Source organism: Cnephaeus nilssonii, assembly GCF_951640355.1.
Source record: "Cnephaeus nilssonii genome assembly, chromosome: 14".
Lineage (NCBI taxonomy): Eukaryota > Metazoa > Chordata > Mammalia > Chiroptera > Vespertilionidae > Cnephaeus > Cnephaeus nilssonii.
Genome location: NC_137085.1, coordinates 33,664,285 through 33,689,474, shown reverse-complemented (window position 1 = coordinate 33,689,474; position 25,190 = coordinate 33,664,285). Strand labels below are relative to the sequence as shown.

Genomic DNA, 25,190 nt, shown 5'->3' with positions numbered 1-25,190 from the left:
AAATTCAGAGAGTTGGGCTGAGAAGAGTCTACAAGGAGAGGGAAGCTGGCCCCACCGTCAGTCATTTAGTGAGCGGAATGCAGGACGACAAACAGTCCATTCTATCAAGTGGTCTCTTCCCTCCCAGAAAAGCTGAGATCCAGAAGATAGGCCCTCGGGGCTTCGGGGCTTCGCTTGCTTTGAATTTGCCCATATCCTAAAGACCGACATCTTCTATTTATTTTTAGCACCCTACTGTCAGATGTTTGCAGAGAGTACCTCCTCCTTATAACCGCTGCTTTTCTGTGCACTTAATTACACTCCCCATGACAAGTGTTTGAAAAATCCTGAGACAATTAAGTGCAAGAGAAACATTCCAAGCCAGAATGCTGAGCTGAGCGCCTGCATTGTTGAGGCACATCCAAGCCTGGAAGACTCGGAGGACCTGGATGGTTGGGAGGGGGGGGGGGGGGGGGGGGGGGGCGGGGGGGGGGCGGGCGGCGGGAATGTTAAACATAAAACAAATGAAAAATACCTTGTGAGCTCTTCTTTAATCTTCAGGGGTTCATGTGGGTAGAATTTCACTCTAAAGCACATGGTGTATGGTGGATGAGCTGAAACATCATAAAAAAAATAAAAAGGCATGAGAAAAGCAGCAAAACACCATGGACTCAAACATTCAGGAAAGTCAGCCGGGAGGCCTTACAGCCCAGCCTGGGGAGGGGGCAGGGGAGAGGGTGATTTTCTGGATGAAGCAGGTACCATACCCAAGAAAACTCAAAACTCTCAATAGGATGCCAAACCAGAGGCAGGGGGTCATAAATGTGACCTTCACTTCTCCCGTAGCACTCTAGTCCCGCAGCACATCTTTCCGTTCACAGCGCCCCTTCCCTCCTTCTCTCTGGTCACAGCTGCAGAGAACATTTTCTCTCCTGATTCTCCCCACACCCTTGTGAGAAATTGCCCGTAAGCACTGCTCAGGTTTTTGGCCAAGTCCGTGAGGTGAAAAGATGTCACTGCACATGACCAGTTTTCCCAAAGTGACGGTGCTTTTAAACTAAAACTGAGATTTTTAAAATGGAATCAGCCACGCACAGATCCTACTTTGTATATTTTTCGTAATAATTTAGTGTTATCTATCTATGAGGCAGTCGCTTGTATGAAAATACTTTTTTAACTTCCTGATTTGTCTGAATCAAGAGAGTACTATGCAGACTGATATTCTGGTTGAGATCCATGATTCTGGAATATTCTAATTGCATTAAATACCCAGAACTCAATGACCAGCTAAGGGGATTCCACAGAATTTCTGACACGTTTAATTTTAAGACCACCGTTGACTGGCAATGTTAACCTAATAAATGCACACAAGTGCAGTAAGATGCATACGATGGCTAGTATTTCTATTTCTGCAGATGTGACATTCCCACTCATTTCTCGCCTTTGTATCAGAGTGGCTACTTGGCATCAGCTCTGAGTCTATATCAATGAAACAGCATCCATTCTCTCCCAAATCCTCTCTCATTATAAGCAGGGGTTAAGTCACCAGCCAATTCTACAATGTCTGGGGCTCTTCTGTATGCAGGCAAATTCTTTATGTAGAAAGGACTATCAGCATCAAATATGGATGTATAATGAGGATAGTTAAAAAGGGAAAATAATTCTTAAAAATCATTAGAAAGAAAGCATCTGCTAGACCGGAAAACAGCAGTATCTTGCTAGCTATCTCAGCAGAGAAAGACAGATTAAAAATATACACACAGAAAAAAAAAGATGGCGACCGGCAGGAAGGTAGGGAGAGAGAGAGTGTGAGTGAGGAACCCATAGAGGAGAGTGTAGATGTGTGAGGTGTGTGTGTGTGTGTATGAGATAGGGTCAGTTAGATTCTGCAGGTCTTCCAAGGGGCTCCCGAACAGGGCAGCCCTAGACGGCGGAGCCCCGCGCACAAAGCAGACACTTCTCGGCGGCTGGTGCGGACGCAGAGACCACGCCATCTTGAGAAACAGAGCTGCCTGAGACTCAGATCCTGGCTTCTGACACAAACCAGGACCCTGCAGCCACTGGGGACAGAGAACTGCTATCACAGCTTCAGACAAACAAACAACAAGAATCCAGACTTCCCGGCAGATTTCCGTGAGTCAAAGAGCCTATCCCCCTCCTCGCAGGCACGCTGATAGCGCCATAGTAACTGATAGACCTGCCCCTCCCCCAAGCTGCTGAGCGCCCACAGGCGCGGAAAGCGCCATAGTAACTGATAGACGCGCCCTTCGCCCAAGCTGCTCACAGGAGCGCGCACAGATAGCGCCATAGTAACTGATAGACCCGCCCCTGGCACAAGCTGCCGAGCTTTGCGCAGGGACGCGCTCCCTCTTAGGGAACTTGGCGCGCACTCGCGCACGGGACAGAAGCAGCTCCCCGTCGGGGAAATCTGTCAGTGCGCACAGAGGGCTCCCCTTCGGGGAATTTGGGGGAATTTGGCTCGCGGGTCACAGCTCCCCCTTCGGAGATTCTTAAGAGCGTGCACAGAGGGGCTTCCCTTTGGGGAATTTGGCGCGCAGGACGGACTCCGCCCCCCTTCTGGGACTTTGGGAGAGTGCACTGAGCCGGCTCACCTTCAGGTTTTTAAGAATGTGCGCTCTAGCCGGTTTGGCTCAGTAGAGAGAGCACACACAGGACGCAGCTCCACTTCAGGGAATTTGGCACGCCGGACACAGCTGCCTGGGATCCCTGACTCACAGCGCATTCACACTAAGAGCCAGCGACCCCAATTGTTGGTGCGTGCACACACAGGGACCCTGATTCTCAACGAGAAACCGCACAAGGCAACAGAGACTTTGACACTCGAGTCTTGGTGCAGACACAGGGAAACTCTGACTCCTGGCACATGCTAAGGATCTCATTCTCGGCACATACCAACAGTGTGGTGCAGACAGGGCCCCTGATTCTAAATGTGCACACGAGACCACACAGAACACTGGGGACACTGATCCTGGGCAAGTCTGGTTCCCACCAACCAAAGACAGCCACACGTCCTAGTGTCAGAGCACTTCAGTGAAACTAGGGTGGAGCGAAGTCCCCACAGCACACGGCCCAGGTCCACGCAAACAGAAGCTTGAGCTTTCTGGTAATAGCCAGAATGGGGAAACGAAATAACTCACAGAGGAAAGAAAATGTGGAGTCGCCAAGAAAGGAAATTAGTGAAAATGAAGCTTGCAACATGACCGAAAAGGAGTTCAGAGTAATGGTCATGGAATTTATACATCGGATGGATGAGAAAATCAACAACTTATGCAAGAATCAGGAAGAAATGAAAAGTGATATAGCTACAATCAAAAACACCATGGAAAGTTTCAACAGTAGACTACAAGAAGCAGAAGACCGAATTAGTGAGTTAGAAGATCAGGTACAGAAACAAGCTCAAGCTGAACAGCAATTGGAGAAAAAAATTAAAAAGCAGGAGGAAAGCCTAAGGGAGCTTCGGGACAACATGAAACGAAGTAACATGCGTATAATAGGGCTGCCAGAAGGACAAGAAGAGCAGCAGGGATTAGAAAATCTATTTGAAGAAATAATGACAGAAAACTTCCCGGATATGGGAAAGATAAAAGTTACGCAAGTAAAGAGAGTCCCAAGCAGGATCAACCCCAAAAGACCCACACCAAGACATGTCATAATTTCAATGGCAAATATAAATGATAAAGAGAGAATCCTAAAGGCGGCAAGAGAGAGACAGAGAGTTACCTACAAAGGAACACCCATCAGATTGTCAAATGATTACTCATCAGAAACACAACAAGCTAGAAGTGAATGGAAGGAGGTATACAAAGTGTTGCAAAGCAAAGGACTGAATCCAAGAATACTATATCCAGCAAGACTATCAATCAAAATTGAAGGGGAAATCAGGAGCTTTGCAGACAAAAAAAGCCTCAGGGAGTTTATCACCACCAAACCAGCAATGCAAGAATTGCTAAAGGGAATACTGTAAAAAGAAGAAATAAACAGGTAAGAAGGAATACAGACACAAAAATAGATATGACTGCAAACAAATACCTTTCAGTAATAACTTTAAATGTAAACGGACTAAATGCTCCAATCAAAAGACATCGAGTAGCTGAATGGATAAAAAAACACGACCCATGTATATGCTGTCTACAAGAGACCCACCTCAGAACAAGAGACTCACACAGATTGAAAGTGAAGGGATGGAAAAATATCTTTCAGGCAAATGGAAATGAAAAAAAAGCTGGGGTAGCAATACTTATATCTGACAAAATAGACCTCAAAGTAAATGCCATAACAAGAGATAAGGAAGGCCACTTCATAATACTAAAGGGAGAAATCCAACAAGAAGAAATAATTCTGGTAAACATATACGCTCCCAATATAGGAGCACCCAAATACATAAAAAAACTCCTGGAGGATATCAAGGGAGAGATTAATAGCAACACAATCATAGTAGGAGACTTTAATACCCCACTATCACCACTGGACAAATCCTCTAAACAAAAAATCAGCAAAGAAACAGCAATCCTAAATGACTCACTAGACCAGATGGAATTAATTGACATCTTCAGAACATTTCACCCCAAAGCCACAGAATATACATTCTTCTCAAGTGCACATGGGTCATTTTCAAAGATAGACCATATGCTGGGTCACAGGCAAAGTCTCTTCAAATTCAAGAAGATAGAAATTATATCAAGCATCTTCTCAGATCACAGTGGCATAAAACTGGAAATCAACTACAATAAATACAATCCAAAGAAATCAAACACATGGAGACTAAACAGCATGCTATTAAACAAGGACTGGGTCACCAGAGAGATCAAGGAAGAAATAAAAAACATCATGGCAACAAATGACAATGAAAACACAACAATCCAAAATCTATGGGACACAGCGAAAGCAGTCTTGAGAGGGAAGTTCATAGCTCTACAGGCCTATTCCAAAAAACAAGAAACAATGGTAATAAATTACCTAACCCAAAAACTCAAAGAGCTAGAAAAAGAGCAGCAAGAAAAGCCCAGTGTAACCAGAAGGAAGGAAATAACAAAGATCAGAGCGGAGATAAATGACATAGAGACCAAAGAAACAATACATAAGATCAACAAAACCAAGAGCTGGTTCTTTGAAAGGATAAACAAGATTGATGGACCTCTAGCCAGGCTCACCAAGAAGCAAAGAGAGAGGACCCAAATAAACAAAATTAGAAATGAAAGAGGTGAAATAACAACAGACCCCGCTGAGATACAAAGGATTGTTACAAAATACTACGAACAACTCTATTCCAACAAACTGGACAACCTGGAGGAAATGGACATATTCCTAGAAAAATATAACCTTCCAAAAATCAATCAAGAAGAATCTAAACAGCTCAATAGGCCAATAACTATGGACGAAATTGAAGCAGTCATCAAAAAGCTTCCGGCAAACAAAAGCCCGGGGCCTGATGGCTTCACAGGAGAGTTTTACCAAACATTCAAGGAAGAACTAAAACCTATCCTCCTCAGACTATTCCAAAAAATTCAAGTGGAAGGAACACTTCCAAGCTCCTTCTATGAAGCCAGCATCACCCTAATACCAAAACCAGATAAAGACAACACAATGAAAGAGAATTACAGACCAATATCCCTCATGAACATAGATGCCAAAATCCTCAACAAAATTCTAGCAAATCGTCTCCAGCAGTACATCAGAAAGATCATACACCATGACCAAGTAGGATTTATCCCAGGAATGCAAGGATGGTACAATATCCGCAAATCAATAAACGTGATACATCACATAAACAAATTGAAAGATAAAAATCACATAGTCATATCAATTGATGCAGAAAAAGCATTTGACAAAATCCAACACCCTTTCTTGATAAAAACTCTCAACAAGGTGGGAATAGATGGCTCATACCTCAACATAATAAAAGCTATATATGATAAACCCACAGCAAACATCATACTCAATGGACAAAAACTAAAAACATTTCCCCTAAGAACAGGAACAAGACAGGGATGCCCACTCTCACCACTCCTGTTTGACATAGTACTGGAAGTATTAGCCATTGCAATTAGACAAGAAGAAGAAATAAAAGGCATCCAAATTGGAAAAGAACAAGTAAAGCTGTCTTTATTTGCAGACGACATGATATTGTACATAAAAAATCCGAAAGACTCCGTCAAAAAACTAATAGACTTAATAAATGAATTCGGCAATGTAGCAGGATACAAAATTAACGCCAAGAAATCTATGGCCTTTCTATACACCAATAGTGAACTTACAGACAGAGAGACTAAAAAGGCAATCCCATTTACCATCGCACCAAAAAAATTAAGATACCTAGGAATAAACTTAACTAAGGAGGTAAAAGACCTATACACGGAAAACTACAGGACACTGAAAAAAGAGATAGAGGAAGACGTAAACAGATGGAAGAACATACCATGTTCATGGATTGGTAGAATCAACATCATTAAAATGTCCATACTACCCAAAGCAATCTATAGATTCAATGCACTCCCCATTAAAATACCAACGGCATATTTCACAGACCTTGAAAGAACTCTCCAAAAATTCATCTGGAATAAAAAAAGACCCCGAATAGCCACAGCAATCCTGAGAAAGAAGAATAAAGTAGGAGGGATCTCAATACCAGATTTCAAGCTGTATTACAAAGCCACTGTTCTCAAAACAGCCTGGTACTGGCACAAGAACAGACATATAGATCAATGGAACAGAATAGAGAATCCAGATATTGACCCAAACCACTATGCTCAATTAATATTTGACAAAGGAGGCATGAACATACAATGGAATAAAGACAGTCTCTTCAATAAATGGTGTTGGGAAAATTGGACAGATACATGCAAAAAAATGAAGCTTGATCACCAACTTACGCCATACACAAAAATAAACTCAAAATGGATACAGGACTTAAACATAAGACGGGAAACCATAAAAATACTAGAGCAATCCACAGGCAGCAAAATGTCAGACATATGCCAAAAGAAATTCTTCACTGACACTGCCCCTAGGGCAATGGAAACTAAAGAGAAAATTAACAAATGGGACTACATCAAAATAAAAAGCTTTTTCACAGCAAAAGAAACCATCAACAAAACAACAAGAAGGCCCACTGCATGGGAGAACATATTTGCAAATGGCATCACTGATAAAGGTTTAATCTCCAACATCTACAGGCAGCTTATACAACTTAATAAAAGGAAGATACATGATCCAATAAAAAAATGGGCAACAGACCTAAATAGAATCTTTTCAAAAGAAGACAGAAGGAAGGCCAAGAGACACATGAAAACATGCTCAATGTCACTAATTATCCGAGAGATGCAAATCAAAACAACAATGCGGTACCATCTCACACCTGTCAGAATGGCTATCATCAACAAATCAACAAACGACAAGTGTTGGCGAGGATGCGGAGAAAAAGGAACCCTCGTGCACTGCTGGTGGGATTGCAGACTGGTGCAGCCACTGTGGAGAACAGTATGGAGTTTCCTCAAAAAACTGAAAATGGAACTCCCATTTGACCCAGTAATCCCACTCCTGGGAATATATCCGAAGAAACTAGAAACACCAATTAGAAAGGATATATGCACCCCTATGTTCATAGCAGCACAATTCACCATAGCTAAGATTTGGAAACAGCCTAGGTGCCCGTCAGCAGATGACTGGATCAGAAAACTGTGGTACATCTACACAATGGAATACTATGCTGCCATAAAAAAGAAGGAATTCTCATCAGTTGCAGCAACCTGGGAGGAATTGGAGAACATTATGTTAAGTGAAATAAGTCAGTCAATGAAAGAAAAATACCACATGATCTCACTCATTTATGGATAATAAAGAACATTATAATCTTGAACAAAAAGATAGATACAGAGACAGTAAAGCATCAAACAGACTGTCAAATTACAAGGGGAAGGTTAGGGAGAGGTGGGGGAGATAAGAGATCAATCAAAGGACTTGTATGCATGCATATAAGCATAACCAATGGATGCAAAACTCTGGGGGGTGGGGGCATATATGGGAGGGGGGTGTGGGGAGGGCAATGGTAAGATATGTACACATATAATACCTTAATAAAAAAATTGAAAAAAATAAAATAAAATAAAATAAAATAAAAATATACACACACATTGCCCTGGCCAGTGTTGCTAAGTGGTTAGAGCATTGGCCTGCACACCGAAGGGTCACAGGTTTGATTCCCAATCAAGGGCATGTACCTGGGTTACGGGTTCAATTCCTGGCCCTGGTTGGGGTGTGCGCAAGAGGCAACCTATTGATTTTTCATGTGTGTCTCTCTCACATCTATGGGGTTTTTTGTTTGTTTTTTAAATATATTTTATTGATTTTTTACAGAGAGGAAGGGAGAGAGATAGAGAGTTAGAAACATTGATGAGAGAGAAACATCGATCAGCTGCCTCCTGCACACCTCCTACTGGGGATGTGCCCACAACCAAGGTACGTGCCCTTGACCGGAATCGAACCCGGGACCCTTCAGTCCGCAGGCCAACTCTCTATCCACTGAGCCAAACTGGTTTCAGCTATGGGTTTTTTTTTTAATCTCTCTCACTCCTCCCTCCCTTCCACTCTTTCTACAAATGAATGGGAAATAATTTCCTCAGGTGAGGTTTAATAAAACACACACACACACACACACACACACACACACGCGTGCACGCACACATGCACATACACGTGCACACACACTTATGTTAGAGCTCTCCATTCAATGTTCTCCTTCCACACAGGGAACTAGCAAACTTCCGAGTTGGGTGCTCCTAACCCAACCTTGTGTTCCCTAGATTTAAGAAAGGAAACATTTTTCTGGAACACGAGGAGAAAATGAGCACCTCCATACAGCAACAAAACAAAGAAGAAAAATACAACTAATTCTTAAATCATTCATCTTTCATGATATCTAGAAATTCTGTTTTGACTTAAAATATTTTATCTTTACACATTTCCAAGATTTCTTTTAAATTGTTTAAACGATCACTCGAAAGAATTAAAACTAATGAGCATTTTATTATAAAACCCATAAATTGCCCTTAACAGAAAGATTGAGAGTTTTTATAAGAATAACAACAGAGCAAAAAATGGAAATAACATAAGGAAGTTTTCTCCTTCCTTCCTTTCATTAAAGTCCTCAAAATTAATCCATGTTTAAGCACAACCAATGAAGATGATGGATGGATGGATGGATGGATGGATGGATGGATGGATGGATGGATGGTGATAGATAGATAAGCCAACCCCTATCACTTTCCTTCACTTGGTCTCTATTCCTACCCTCAGGTCCCCACCTACCTCAAACTCTCCATCACTGTTAATAACTTCATCTACATTCTCCCACCCCTTTTACACCTTCACCCAAATATATGCAAAAATGATTACATCTGTGAGAGTTTTTTTTATAATTTAGTTTCACGAAACAAGATCATACTACAGATGTTTCTCTTACTTTTCTCACTGAATTCTATGTTCTCCCCACCCCTCCAGGATGGTAGATATATATCCTCCTACCTAATAAAACAGTAATATGAAAATTGACCGCACCTTCGCTACACCCAAGCCACGCCCACCAGCCAAGCCCACCAGCTAAGCCACGCCCACCAGCCAATCAGAGCAAGTATGCAAATAAACCCGACCAAGTTGGCGGTTAATTTGCATACATAGGCACCCTGAGCTGACCCCCTGCGATGGATTGCAGGGAGCTGGGGTCCACTCTGGCACCAGACCAAAAGCCTGGAGCTGGAGCGGACACCCAGCTCCCTGCTTTTGATGGATGGTGGGCGTGGCAGACACCCAGCTCCTCGCTCTGATTGGATGGTGTGCATGGCGAGCGGACCCCCTGCCATCAAAAGCGGGGAGCTGGGTCTCCGCTCTGGCTCCAGGTGCCATCGAAAGCGGGGAGGGGCCTGGTGCACAAGCGGACCCCCTGCCATCGATTGCAGGGAGCTGGGGGTTTCTTTGGCCTGGTACACTAGCGGAACCCTGCGATTGATCACCTGGGCAGGGAGCTGGGGGTCTTCTTTCGGCCTGGTGCACGAGCGGACCCCCTGCAATTGATCCCAGGGAGCTGGGGGTTGCTTCGGCCTGGTACACCAGCGGATCCCCTGCAATTGATCACCTGGGCAAGGAGCTGGGGGTCTGCTTTCAGCCTGGGCAGGAGCGGACCCCCTGCGATTGATTGTAGGGAGCTGGGGGTCCGCTCCTGCCCAAGAGGCTTTTGGTCTGGGCAGGCCTGGGCAGGGGCAGAGCCGGTGATCAGAGGGAGCTGGAGAGGCCTGCCCAGCCCTCCATTGGTGTGAACTATAGAGGAAACACCTTTTCTGACTGCACATTGGCTAAGCTTCCTGTATGCCACTGGTAATATTCTTAGTAACTTGGGTAATAAGAATCCAAAAAGCTGATCTAGGGTTTTTCCACCATACTTCTGGAGAAAAAAATGAAGGTCCGCTGCTGGAAGGCTAAGAAATGTCATATCCTGCCCTAGCCGGTTTGACTCAGTGGATAATGCCTCAGCCTGCAGACAGCAGGGTCTGGGTTTGATTCTGATCAAAGGCATGTACCTAGGTTGCAGGCTCCTCCCTGACCGGGGCCCAGATCAGGGCTCATGCAGGAGGCAACCAATCAAAGTGTTTCTCTCTGTCTTTCCCTTTCTCTTCCACATTCTCTAAAAGTCAATGGAAACATACCCTCAGATGAGGATAAAAAATAAAGAAATCCATATCCTATGAAAGACACATCTTGAAAATGCCTAAAGAAAGTTGTCATTTTTTCTTGGTGAAGGGACTGGAGTCCGTGTTGATGAAAACACCTTGGTGGCTGCGGTGACTGACAGTGGCTGACACAGTGGGGTGATGGGGCTGGTGCCTTCCCCTGACCAGCCCGGTTGCCTCCCACAAAGGGAGGCCAGACTGCGGCTTAGGTACGCTCCCTGTGGGGCGCAGGCCTAAGCCGTCAGTAGGACATCCCCTGAGGGCTCCCAGTATGTGAGAAGGGGCAGGTTGGGCTGAGGGACCCCCGACCCCCAGTGCACGAATTTCATGCACCGGGCCCCTAGTCTATAATAATTGCATAATCACACTATGGAGAGACCAGAATTTACTCCACTACTTCCACTCTTTTATCATCATTCAGGTTATTTCCATACTTTTGCAATTCAAACAGTATATACACATGTATATATTTATAAAGAGATATGTGTATATTTTTTATATTTTTACATATTTAAAATGTTACATCCTATATAATAAAAGGCTAATATGCAAATCAACTAAATGACAGAATGACCGGTCACTATGACGTGCACTGACCACCAGGGGGCAGACGCTCAATGCAGGAGCTGCCCCCTGGTGGTCAGTGGACTCCCACAGGGGGAGCGCCGCTCAGCCAGAAGCCGGGCTCCAGCAGTGGTGGTGGGAGCAGCAGGCGGACATCCCCCAAGAGGTCCTGAACTGCAAGAGGGCGCAGGCTGGGCTGAGGAGCTCTCCCTCCCTCCACCCCCCCCATCCCCTCAGTGCACGAAAGTCATGCACTGGGCCTCCAGTATATTTATAAAAGAACATATGCACAAGGGTATATGCATTTATATAATTGTGCATATATCATTAAATAGTTGTATTTTTATTTCTATAACACAACCTCCCAAAATTTGAACTGTTGAGTCAGCAGGTATGGGAAAATATCTTAGAGAAAGCAGAAAAATGAAAGCCAACTTAAGGTAAATTGGGGAAAGTAGGACCACAGAAGATGGTCCCATACTACAGCTGTCATTCTTTTCTCCTACCTGGTCATATCTGTTTATGTGCCCGAGGCTGGCTTTAATAGTTATCTGAGTTCATTAGATACAAATCAGGACTCGCACTCATTCCAAGGGATCACGCCATGAGGCTCACAGGCAGCACCCCAGGCAGCCATCTTTGAGAACCCCTGATGGTAGGAAGTCCTTCCATCTCGTCATCCTTGTTCCAGGACCAAAAGCTCCAGATGGTCTGATGCTTCTCCTACACACAGACCCCTCCCATCATTTGAAGAGAGTGCCATGGTCCTTCTGCATCTTCTCTAAAATAAACAGCCCAGTTCTTTTAACTGCTCCTCAGGTGAAGCAGTTTTGAATGACCTGGGTTTATTCCTGTCTACCCTGTGTTTCCTGGAGCATGGAGTCTCAGGGGTTGCCACATCTGCTCAGGTGAGGGGACCATCACCAGCATCTCTTTGGACATAATTGTTGCTTCCCCCAAGCAGCCTCATCTCAACATTAATTTACTCTGAGTTTACAATAGACGAACATTCTTAAATCTTTTCATATATGCTGTTGCTAAGTCATACATAAAAAGTCACTAAGTTCCTGACCTCTCTCTCTCCATTCTCTAGGATGTGATGGTAGCAGATAGTAATACAAGGTACTAGTGATACGCTCACAGGCACAGGCCACACTGTTTAAATGTGAGCTTTTGTTTTGTGGGGACCAACACTCCTATCTGAAGAAGAGAAGGAAAGGGGGAGTGGGACATGGGAGGGAGAAGACGGAGAAGACCAAATTCAATTCAACAACTCCACAGCTGAGAAACATTTTACTCAGCTATGTAAGTGGCAAAAATTAGAATACCACCGAGTAGCAAAGGAGGAAAAAAATTATCTTAAAAAATGCCAGGAGCATATAATTGCACAGAAAATGGCAGGGGTCCTTTCTAACAGCCCTCCCTTACCTGCTAGTCAGGGCTGAGGAGGCCAAGTGTCTCCACAGGGCGGCTCAGTGGCCCTGTTCTGCGTCAGCAGATCCTGGGGTTTAATCATTTGGGTAGTTTGTTAACAGTTGAGAACACAGGGAGAAGAACAGGCATTTGTAAAGCAGAGACAGACTTTCTCATCTGCACTTTGAGACCTTGCCCAGAAATGGGGGTGGGGATGCCAAAGGATTAGGTGAGCAGGCTCCCGGGTAAAAATGAAAAAAACACTTTCTATTATTAACCAACAAACATCCTCAAGTCTTTATAGAAAAACACATAGGACATTTTTTGCAAATAAAATATTACTTAGCTTTTCTTAAAATGCAGAGGTCTTCCCCCAATTATTGTAAATAATTATAGAAAAATAAACAATTTTAGGAATAGACATATAAAATCATAATCTCTCTCATACACATTCTGGCCAACAGCTATGACAAATTTCCCCAAAACCCTTTAAACAGTAGTTGAAACATAGAGCCTGGGGCTCTGGCAGATGTTAGGCAATTCCTATACCTGGAATCAATCAATCTCTCTCTCTCTCTCTCTCTCTCTCTCTCTCTCTCTCTCTCTCTCTCTCTCTCCCCCCTCATCTGGAACTCTATTTAAAAAAAAAAAAAAAGTGTGACCCATTTGTCAGGCTTTCAGACTCTGCAGAAACACTGTAAAGGGTCTGGCGCTGCAGAAAAGGCCCACGAACACCCTGCAAATAAGAGGCTAACTTTCCAAAGGACCCAAGTAGGCATCAGGGGCTCCTGGCCTTTTACCGACAACTGACACATTTTGATTCCTCACTGAATGAACAGTGTCCCTCCCATGCCTTTCTGGGGACTCCCGAATGAGAAATGAGGAACACACCACCATTTCTTCATTGATGAAACTGCTCAGGCATACAAACTCTTTCCACACATGTGCAAAAGGACACTTGGACACCAAAAGGACAGACACTCCTCACTCATTCAATGAACTGTAATTCTTGGGATGTGTTCAAATGAACCAGCCACAGAGAACTGCTCTCATAAGGACTGCTCTTCTACTTGGAAATGATTGTCATCGTTCAGCAACAACTGCTACTATCATCGGCATCAACAGCAGTAATAATCCCCCATCACTCTTTTACTGAATGACAACCAACAGCCTCCAAGATGCTGCTGGCACTGTGTTGCCTCTACTTTCAAAGCAGAAATGGTTTTTTAAAAATTGTATTTAATTCATCCACCTCCTGTTATGGTTCTGTCTTATGCTTTAATCACACACACGGCACACCACGCGCCCACACATGCATGCGCTGAGTGAAGTCACCCTCTAAGAACTCCCTGGGGGGGCGGGGGGGGGACACTGGCATGCTGAGCAGCTGCCTCACCAATTCTTGCTCTCGGAGTGCTCTGCCTGTCTCTGCTGTTCAGGAAAAGCTCTAACAGGGACTTTGGTGTCCAACACGTCTAACCTCAAGTTCACCATTTGGACAAATTGCTGTGGCCAAACTGAAATTCTCTGCTTCCATTTCCTCATCCGTAAAATGAGGATAATGATGGAACCAAGGACCCAGAGTAGGGACCAGCAAAGTGTCTCTGTAAGGGGCTGTAAGGGGCCTTATGCTAAGTGAAATAAGTCAGAGAAAGACAAATACAGTATGATCTCACATATCTCGCTTAAATCTCACTCAGAACAAATAAACAAGCTCATAGATACCAGAGGCAGGAGTGGGATAGGCAAAATGGGTGAAGGGGGCCGAAAGGTCAAAACTTCCAGTTATAAAATAAATAAGTCATGGGAACGTAATGAAATGCAAGCACAGTGGCTACAGTTAACAATACTGTATTGCACATTTGAAAGTTGCTAAGAGAATAGATCTTAAAAGTTTTCATCTCAAGAAAAATATTGTATAACTATGTATGGTATGGATGTTAACTAGACTTATTGTAAAGATCATCTTCTAATATATGCAAATATCAATTCACCATGTTGTACACATAAAACTAATATGTTATATGTGAATTATACCTCAATTAAAATTTTTTAAAGAAAATGAACAGGTGCAAGATGCTAGATTAAGGTGTTTGCTTTAAAATAAGGAGGTGGAAATAGGGCTAGAGAATGTGATTTGATTCCAGTGGATTTCCTCTCCACAAAGATGTAAATAGTTTATAACAACAGAATGATGTGACCAAGAAAGAAACAGCTAGAAGATGCAAGGAAGGACTGTCCCCTAGAGCAAGCATGTCAAACTCACGGTCCGCGGGCCACATGCCTCATTTATTTGGCCCGTGTTAGCCTCTGAGTTTGACATGCTTGCCCTAGAGCTTTCAGAGGGAGTGTGGCTCTGCGGACACCTTGATTTCAAACCTGTAGCCTCCAGAACTGTGAGAGAACACATTTCTATTCTTTTCAGCCCCCGACCCAGCCTTTGTTATGGCAGCCTTAGGGAAGTAACGTACTCAGCAAGGGGAGTAATTGGAAGAACATAGTTGGGAGTCAGGCATCTGAACTGGCCTCATGAACGTGGGACCTGTGGCTTTTCTCCTGGTCCTTACACCAGAGCAAAACCTATGCTCCTGGTACTCTCTGTGCTATAGAAGACATGTTCCCATGGACGAAATCATTCAGCTCCCAGGGGTGCTGAAAAGCTAAGAAATGCACATAAGCATGAAGCTCCACAAATATTACCGTCAGAGACAGAAATTACAGGCTTCAGGGAAGAGCCATCATAACTTGAAGGAGGGAACACTACAAACAGCCAGCAACGTGACTCAACGTTGCTCTTAAGGCCAAGTGGAGCCATATTACACAGAGGGGGGAGGTCCTAGCCACCCTGATTTGCACACCGAAGCCATTTCCAAGCACCTCTTTGCCTCAGGGTGCTTGGTAACTAGAGCAGGAAGGTCTTAAGCACCCTGCTGGGCTAGTCAGGCACCAGCCAGGATTAAGCAGGGAGCCTCTTTGGAAGAGTAAGCGGCTTTCTCTCATCTAGGTCTCTGTGTTTACTGCACGTGCTTAATGCATAATGCACTCTGATTCCTTTTTTTTTCTTTCCTCTTTCTTGATTTTTGCATAAAACCTTTTATCCTTTTGTTTTCTTTTTTATTACCAATATATGAAAATATTCTCATTGTAAAATACCTGAGTAAACTATAACTATATATGATAACATGTGAGACCCTTGCTTCCCTCTAACCCACTCTCTTTCCCAGGAGTAACCACAATTACTACACATTTTGGCAGCCCTTCTTCTAGGCACTTTTAGATTCACATAAAGTTTATCCTATATAATAAAAGGCTAATATGCAAATAGACCAAACGGTGGAACAACCAGAACTGAACAACTGGTCGCTATGATGTGCACTGACCACCAGGTGGCGTGCGCGGAACATGGTGGGCATTGGCCGGGGCGGGATGGTGGAGCAGGTGAGCGGGGGTGCCAGACCAAGGCAGGGTGCCGGTCGCAGTCATCAGGGCAAGCCTCTGGTGGTTACTGAAAATTCTTTGCTCCCGCCCACCACAGTCCCGCCCGGCTCTTGCACCTGCTGCCAGTGCCAGTCCCACTTACACCCGCAGCCGGCGTCAGAGCCGCCGCTCGCACCTGCTGCCAGTGCCTGGTGCCAGTCCCGATCACTTGGTGCCATCAGCGGGTATGAGCGGCGGCTGCCGGCCCCGATCGCCCCTGAGGGCTTCTCCACCTCTCCCTGTTCCTGAGGGATGATTGGGGCAGCAGCCGCCACTCACACCCACTGACGGCTTTGGCCCCACTCGCATCCACTACTGGCACCGGCCCCAATCGCATCGCGCCATCACGGGTGCGAGCAGGGCTGGCGCCGTCAGCACGTGGGAGCGGCAGCAGTGGGAGTGGGGCTGCCAACAGAGAGGGGACCAGGGACCGCAGCAGGAGGGGCCAGGCGGGGGCATGGAGGATGGGCTGAGACCCACCCCTGTGCCCCCGCCAGCCCACAGTTCCTTTCAAGGTGCACGAATTTGTGCACTGGGCCACTAGTCTATAATAATAAAAGCATAATATGCTAATTAGACCAACATCCTTCCAGACGAAGCCGGGGCTGCAGGAAGTCACCATGGCTGTGAGGGGGGGATCCAGGCAGCCATCCCGGCTGTGAGGGGGGGATCCAGGCAGCCACCATGGCTGCGAAGGCCTACTCTTGATCCAATTTTGTACATTGGGCCTCTAGTTTTCATATAAATGGATCATCCCACATGTGGTGTTTTTACTTGTTTTTAACTCTATGATATATTTAATAAAGCTTTCAGTGCCAGAAATAAACGTCTGCCTCGTTCCTTTTGACCACATGTATTCCACATAATTTATTTTGCTTTGCCAAAATTGCAGGGCTTTTTATTGCTTCCAGTTCTCAATGTTATGAGCAATGTTGCAATGGACATCCTTGCAAAATATATACCTGTGCTGGAATAAATTTTGCTTTAGACAGATTCCTAGATATTACCTTGTTGGATCAAGAGATAGAGGCCTTTTTAATCTTGAAGGATACAGCCAAATTTCCCTCTCAAATGGCTTTACCCATTTATACACTTCCACCGGAGGTGACAAGCTCATCCTCATCAACTGGATATTATCAGTGTTTACAATTTTCTCAGTATAATAAACAAAAACACCTTGTTTTAATGTGCACATTCCTACTAATGATACTGAGCATCTGTTTATGAGTTTGTTATCCATTTATTTTTATTCCTCCTATGTGTATTTTTACATTTCTCTATTGAGTTGTTTATCTTTGGATTCATAGCATCACACTTTATATATGCTGGATATTGCTACCTGTTATATATTTAGTAAATGCTCTTCCTATTATTTTGCTTGTATTTTAACTTGTTTATAATTCATTTTATAGTCATTAATTCAACAAATATCTACTGAAAATCTACTCTGTGCAGTGAACAAACCAAATATTCTGTTACAAAAGTTTAAGTTTTGCACAGATTTGTTAGCATTTTGCTTTGTTGCTTCTGGGTTTTAGTTTTTCCTTAGGAAGTCATGCACTACTCCATAATTATCAAAAGTACTCCTAAATTTTTACCTAAAATTTCTATGGGTTGTTAGATATATTGGGCTTTTGAACTCATCTGGAATTAATCTTAGTCATACCATTATGAGGTATGTCCTTAGCTTTTTTCTCCAGTGGAAAAGATGTCCAAAGTCATGCCTTGAATAATCTACCTTCCTGTCTCTGATATGAATTACAATCTTTATTATAACCCATATTCTCATAAATAATGACTGAATTTGGAATCCTTTTTGTTGTTCCACTGATTCTTTTCCTATCTCTGGCTCTATCTTAATTATTGTGTATGTCTATTGCTAGGCCTCTTTTAATTATTATAACTCATAGGCCTTCATTTACTGTCTAATAGAACAAGAAACCTATTATGTGTGTTTTTTGTTTATTACTTTTTTATTGATTTCAGAGAGGAAGGGAGAGGGGGAGAGAAAGAGAGAGAGAGAGAGAGAGAGAGAGAGAGAGAGAGAAAGAGAGAGAGAGAGAGAGAGAGAGAGAGAGAGAAGCATCAATGATAAGAGATTCATTGATCGGCTGCCTCCTGAATGCCCCCTACTGGGGATTGAGCCAGTAACACAAGCACATGCCCTGACTGAGAATCTAACCTTGGCCTCCTGGTTCATAGGTCAACACTCAACCACTGCGCCACACCAGCCAGCCCTATCATTCTTTACATAAAAGGTGGAGCAAAAGTATGTCTACAGTTGTTCATATGAAAAATACAATAATTAATAAAATAATAATACAAGAATATACTGTTTTGTGTACTCACAACTTAAACCTACTTTTGCTCTATCCTGTATTTATTGTGGCTGGTCTTTGAACATTTTCTTTTGCCAATGAGCCTTAGAATCAGTTTGTTACGTGCCATAAAGAACCTCACTAAAATTTTGATTTGACAATTATTCAATGTATGTGTTAATTTGTGAAGAATTGACTAACTATATTAACAAAAAACATGAGAAGTCTCCATTTATCAAGCTCTTTTTTATCTACATTACCGTAACTCCACAGTAAAATCTCATAGTTTTATTTGTGTAGATCTTGAACATTTCTTGTTATGCTTATTTACAATGAATTTGTTTTTACTTGTTATTGCTGTTGTAAATAGCACTTTTTCCCATTATATTTGATAAACAAGTTACTGCATAAGAAAGCTATTGCTTTAGAATATTAACCTAGTATCTAAGGACAAAAGCCACTATTAGTTGTGGGTAAGGGTTGAGGAAGGAAGGCAGGCGGAGAGCTTGGAGAGATCCAGAGAAGACGACGCCAAGTTACAGATGCTATGAGGAGCTCTGAGAGAAAGATTCCAGCATCACTCAGCACTTGGCTGAACAGAGTCAAGGGGTCGGGGAGCAAGACAAAGAAATCTAAGAATCCTTTAGGGAAAGTGCTGTGTCTGGAACTTTGGAGAATACCGAAGAAATGGCAGCAGGGTGTGTTTAAGCAGAGAGGGAACCTTAGCTAGACTGCACAAGTCTCCCTGAGGCCAACACAGGGCACAAAAGAGGCTGTGCAGGTTCTGCCTGTCCCAGTGGTGAACACAGAAGTGCGGAGAGTCAACCAGTGAGGAGACCTGGAGTGGGGACACAAGAGGGCATCACCTACAGATTTGCAGGAGAGACGATGGCAGGAGCCACAGGCCTCAACAGCACAGGTCAGTGCGCACTCACAGGCCAGTGAGACTAGTTACATCCAGAAAGGATGAGTGGGGAAAGAGGCCCACAACCAAAGACCAAATCACAGGAGCTGTGCCCTCACTGCCAGGATGGTACGTAAGCTCCCCTGCCTCCTGATGCCACTCTGGGGGTGGGAAGGAGGAAAAGCTCACCATAAAAATAAGTTTGATTATATCTATTTTCAACAATATTTGGGGGGAAACAAGCACTCCCATGTAACTTTAGTGGGAGTAAATTATTGTAAGCTGTCTGGATGGATATTGATCAGTAAGGAAATGTAAAATGTCTACACCTTTCAATCCAACAATTCCACTTCTAGGAGTTTCTAGTACAGATGTTTCAGATGCAAGGACGTACATTCAAGCATGTTTATTACAGAACAGTTTATAACAGCAAAAGACTAGAAACAACTTTGATGTCCATTAATAAATAAGTTATATACATGCATACAATTAACTATCAGAAAACCATTTTTTAAATGAAGCCAATCATCTATCTGATATTGAAAAATATGTAAAAATATTAAGAAAACACCTGACCAGTGTGGCTTAGTGATTGAGTGTCAACCTGTGAACCAGGAGGTCACAATTCAATTCCTGTCAGGGCACATGCCCAAGTTGCTGGCTCAATCCCTAATAGAGGGCGTGTAGGCTCACTGATGAGGTTTCTATCTTCCCCTCTTCCTCCCTCTCTGAAATCAAAAATATATTATTTACATAAAAAAAACTCCTGGAAGATATCAAGGGAGAGATCAACAAAAATACAATCATAGTAGGGGACTTTAATACACCACTGACATCACTGGATAAATCCTCCAGACAAAAAATCAGCAAAGAAACAGCAATCCTAAATGACTCACTAGATCAGATGGACTTAATTGACATCTTCAGAACATTTCACCCCAAAGCCACGGAATATACGTTCTTCTCAAGTGCACATGGGGCATTTTCAAAAATAGACCACATATTGGGTCACAAGCAAAGTCTCCCCAATTCAAGAAGACTGAAATCATATCAAGCATTTTCTCAGACCACAATGGCATAATATGAGCCTTAGAATCAGTTTGTTACATGCCATAAAGAACCAAAGGATCATACCTCAACAAAAATTAATATACCTAGGAATAAACTTAACTAAGGAGGCAAAAGACCTATAATCTCCAACATTAGAAATAAACTACAATAAAAACAGCCCAAAAAATTCAAACACTTGGAAGCTGAATAGCATGCTATTAAAGAGTGATTGGGTTACCAAAGAGATCAAAGAAGAAATTAAAAACATCCTGGAAACTAATGACACTAAAAACACAACAATCCAAAATCTATGGGACACAATGAAAGCAGTCCTGAGAGGGAAGTTTATAGCTCTACAGGCCTACCTCAAAAAACAAGAAAAAATGGTAATAAATCATCTAACTCTACAACTAAAAGAATTAGAAAGAGAGCAACAAGAAAAGCCCAGAGTGAGTAGAAGGAAGGAGATAATAAAGATCAGAGCAGAAATAAATGGCATAGAGACAAAAGAAAAAAGAAAAAAAGATCAATGAAACCAAGAGCTGGTTCTTTGAAAGGATAAACAAGATTGATGAACCTCTAGCCAGGCTCACCAAGAAGCAGAGAGAGGACCCAAATAAACAAAATCAGAAATGAAAGATGCGAAATAACAACAGACCCCACAGAAATACAAAGTATTGTTTAAAAATACTATGAACAACTCTATTCCAACAAACTGGACAACCTGAAGGAAATGGACATATTCCTAGAAAAATACAACCTTCCAAAACTCAATCAGGAAGATTCTAAAAATCTTAATAGGCCAATAACTATGGAAGAAATTGAAGCAGTCATCAAAAAGCTTCCAGGAAACAAAAGCCCAGGGCAAGATGGCTTCACAGGAGAGTTTTGCCAAACATTCAAGGAAGAACTAAAACCTATTCTCCTTAGACAATTCCAAAAAATTCAAGAGGAATGAACACTTCCAGGCTCCTTCTATGAAGCCAGCATCACCCTAATACCAAAACCAGATAAAGACAACACAATGAAAGAGAATTACAGGCCAATATCCCTCATGAACATAGATGCCAAAATCCTCAACAAAATTCCAGCAAATCAAATCCAGCAGTACATCAGAAAGATCATACACCATGACCAAGTAGGATTTATCCCGGGGATGCAAGGATGGTACAATATCCGCAAATCAATAAACATGATACATCACATAAACAAATTGAAAGATAAAAATCACACAGTCATAGCAATTGATGCAGAAAAAGCATTTGATAAAATCCAACACCCTTTCTTGATAAAAACTCTCAGCAAGGTGGGAATAGAAGGATTATACCTCAACATAATAAAAGCCATATATGACAAACCCACAGCCAACATCATACTCAATGAGCAAAAACTAAAACCATTTTCCCTAAGAACAGGAACAAGACAGGGATTCCCACTCTCACCACTTCTGTTCAACATAGTATTGGAAGTATTAGCCATTGCGATCAGACAAGAAGAAGAACTAAAAGCCACCCAAATTGGAAAAGAAGTAAAACTGTCCTTATTTGCAGATGACATGATACTGTACATAGAAAACCCTAAAGACTCCATCAAAAAACTAGTAGACTTAATAAATGAATTTGGCAGTGTAGCAGGATACAAAATTAATGCCAAGAAATCTATTGCATTTCTATACACCAATAATGAATTTACAGAAAGAGAGACTAAAAAAGTAATCCCATTTACCATCACACACAAAAAATTAATATACCTAGGAATAAACTTAACTAAGGAGGTAAAAGACCTATATGCGGAAAACTACAGGACACTGAAAAAAGAGAGGAAGATGTAAACAGATTGAAGAACATACTGTGTTCATGAATTGGTAGAATCAACATCATTAAAATGTCCATACTACCCAAAGCAATCTATAGATTCAATGCACTCCCCATTAAAATACCAACAGCATATTTCGCAGACCTAGAATGAACTTTTCAAAAATTCACCTGTAATGAAAAAAGATCCCGAATAGCTGCAGCAATCCTGAGAAAGAACAAAGTAGGTGGGATCTCAATACCAGATATCAAGCTGTATAACAAAGCCACTGTTCTCAAAACAGCCTGGTACTGGCACAAGAACAGACATATAGATCAATGGAATAGAATAGAGAACCCGGAAATCCACCCAAGCCGCTATGCCCAATTAATAGTCGACAAAGGAGGCATGAACATACAATAGAGTCAAGACAGTCTCTTCAATAAATGGTGTTGGGAAAATTGGACAGATACATGCAAGAAAATGAAACTAGACCACCAACTTACACCATACACAAAAATAAACTCAAAATGGATAAAAGACTTAAACATAAGACAGGAAACCATAAAAATACTAGAGGAATCCACAGGCAGCAAAATTTCAGACATATGCCGAAGCAATTTCTTCACCGATACCGCTCCTAGGGCAATGGAAACTAAAGAGAAAATAAACAAATGGGACTACATCAAAATAAAAAGCTCTGCACAGCAAAAGAAACCATCAACAAAACAACAAGAAAGCCCACTGCATGGGAGAACATATTTGCCAATGTTATCACCGATAAGGGCTTAATCTCCAACATCTACAGGGAACTCATACAACTTAACAAAAGAAAGATAACCCATAGTACTGGAAGTATTAGCTATCGCAATTAGGCAAGAAGAAGAAATAAAAGGCATCCAAATTGGAAAAGAAGAAGTGAAGCTGTCCTTATTTGCAGATGACGTGATATTGTACATAAAAAACCCAAAAGATTCCATCAAAAAACTAATAGAATTAATAAATGAATTCGGCAATGTAGCGGGATACAAAATTAACGCCAAGAAATCTATGGCATTTCTATACACCAATAGTGAACTTACAGAAAGAGAGTCTAAAAAAGCAATCCCATTTACCATTGCACCAAAAAAATTAAGATACCTAGGAATAAACTTAACTAAGGAGGTAAAAGACCTATACGCAGAAAACTACAGGACACTGAAAAAAGAGATAGAGGAAGACGTAAACAGATGGAAGAACATACCATGTTCATGGATTGGTAGAATCAACATCATTAAAATGTCCATACTACCCAAAGCAATCTACAGATTCAAAGCACTCCCCATCAAAATACCAACAGCATATTTCACAGACCTAGAAAGAACTCTCCAAAAATTCATCTGGAATAAAAAAAGACCCCGAATAGCTGCAGCAATCCTGAGAAAGAAGAATAAAGTAGGAGGGATCTCAATACCAGATTTCAAGCTGTATTACAAAGCCACTGTTCTCAAAACAGCCTGGTACTGGCACAAGAACAGACATATAGATCAATGGAACAGAATAGAGAATCCAGATATCGACCCAAACCACTATGCTCAATTAATATTTGACAAAGGAGGCATGAACATACAATGGAGTCAAGACAGTCTCTTCAATAAATGGTGTTGGGAAAATTGGACACACACATGCAAAAAAATGAAACTAGATCACCAACTTACACCATACACAAAAATAAACTCAAAATGGATACAGGACTTAAACATAAGACGGGAAACCATAAAAATACTAGAGCAATCCACAGGCAACAAAATCTCAGACATATGCCAAAAGAACTTCTTTGCTGACACTGCCCCTAGGGCAATGGAAGCTAAAGAGAAAATTAACAAATGGGACTACATCAAAATAAAAAGCTTTTTTACAGCAAAAGAAACCATCAACAAAACAGCAAGAAAGCCCACTGCATGGGAGAACATATTTGCAAATGCCATCACTGATAAAGGTTTAATCTCCAACATCTACAGGCAGCTTATACAACTTAATAAAAGGAAGATAAATGATCCAATAAAAAAATGGGCAACGGACCTAAACAGAATATTTTCAAAAGAAAACAGAAGGAAGGCCAAGAGAAATATGAAAACATGCTCAAAGTCACTTATTATCCGAGAGATGCAAATCAAAACAACAATGAGGTACCATCTCACACCTGTCAGAATGGCTATCATCAACAAATCAACAAACGACAAGTGTTGGCGAGGATGCGGAGAAAAAGGAACCTTCGTGCACTGCTGGTGGGAATGCAGACTGGTGCAGCCACTGTGGAGAACAGTATGGAGTTTCCTCAAAAAACTGAAAATGGAACTCCCATTTGACCCAGTAATCCCACTCCTGGGAATATATCCGAAGAAACTAAAAACACCAATCAGAAAGGATATATGCACCCCTATGTTCATAGCAGCACAATTTACAATAGCTAAGATTTGGAAACAGCCTAGGTGCCCGTCAGCAGATGACTGGATCAGAAAACTGTGGTACATCTACACAATGGAATACTATGCTGCCATAAAAAAGAAGGAATTCTCATCATTTGCAGCAACCTGGATGGAATTGGAGAATATTATACTAAGTGAAATAAGCCAGTCAATGAAAGAAAAATACCACATGATCTCACTCATTTATGGATAATAAAGAACATTATAAACTGATGAACAAAAAGATAGATACAGAGACAGTAAAGCAACAAATAGACTTTCAAATTACAGGGGGAAAGTTAGGGAGAGGTGGGGGAGATAAGAAATCAAACGAAGGACTTGTATGCATGCATATAAGCATAAACAATGGACGCAAAACTCTGGGGGGTGAGGGCATGTATGGGTGTGGGGTGGGGGTGAATGGTAAGATATGTACACATATAATACCTCAATTAAAAAAATAAATAAATTAAAAAATTTTAAAAAAAGAAAAGAAAGATAACCC

General features: G+C 42.2%; 1 protein-coding gene across 1 annotated transcript in view; it reads right to left on the bottom strand.

Moving 5' to 3' along the window:
• FRMD3 (FERM domain containing 3) overlaps positions 1-25,190 on the bottom strand; it is a gene marked incomplete at its 5' end in the record, with an annotated part of 240,885 nt that overhangs the window by 74,303 nt on the left and 141,392 nt on the right. Inside the window, one exon of the mRNA XM_079791284.1 lies at positions 515-593. Within this exon, the coding sequence (XP_079647410.1) occupies positions 515-593 (79 nt within the window). The remainder of the gene's footprint in view (positions 1-514; positions 594-25,190) is intronic.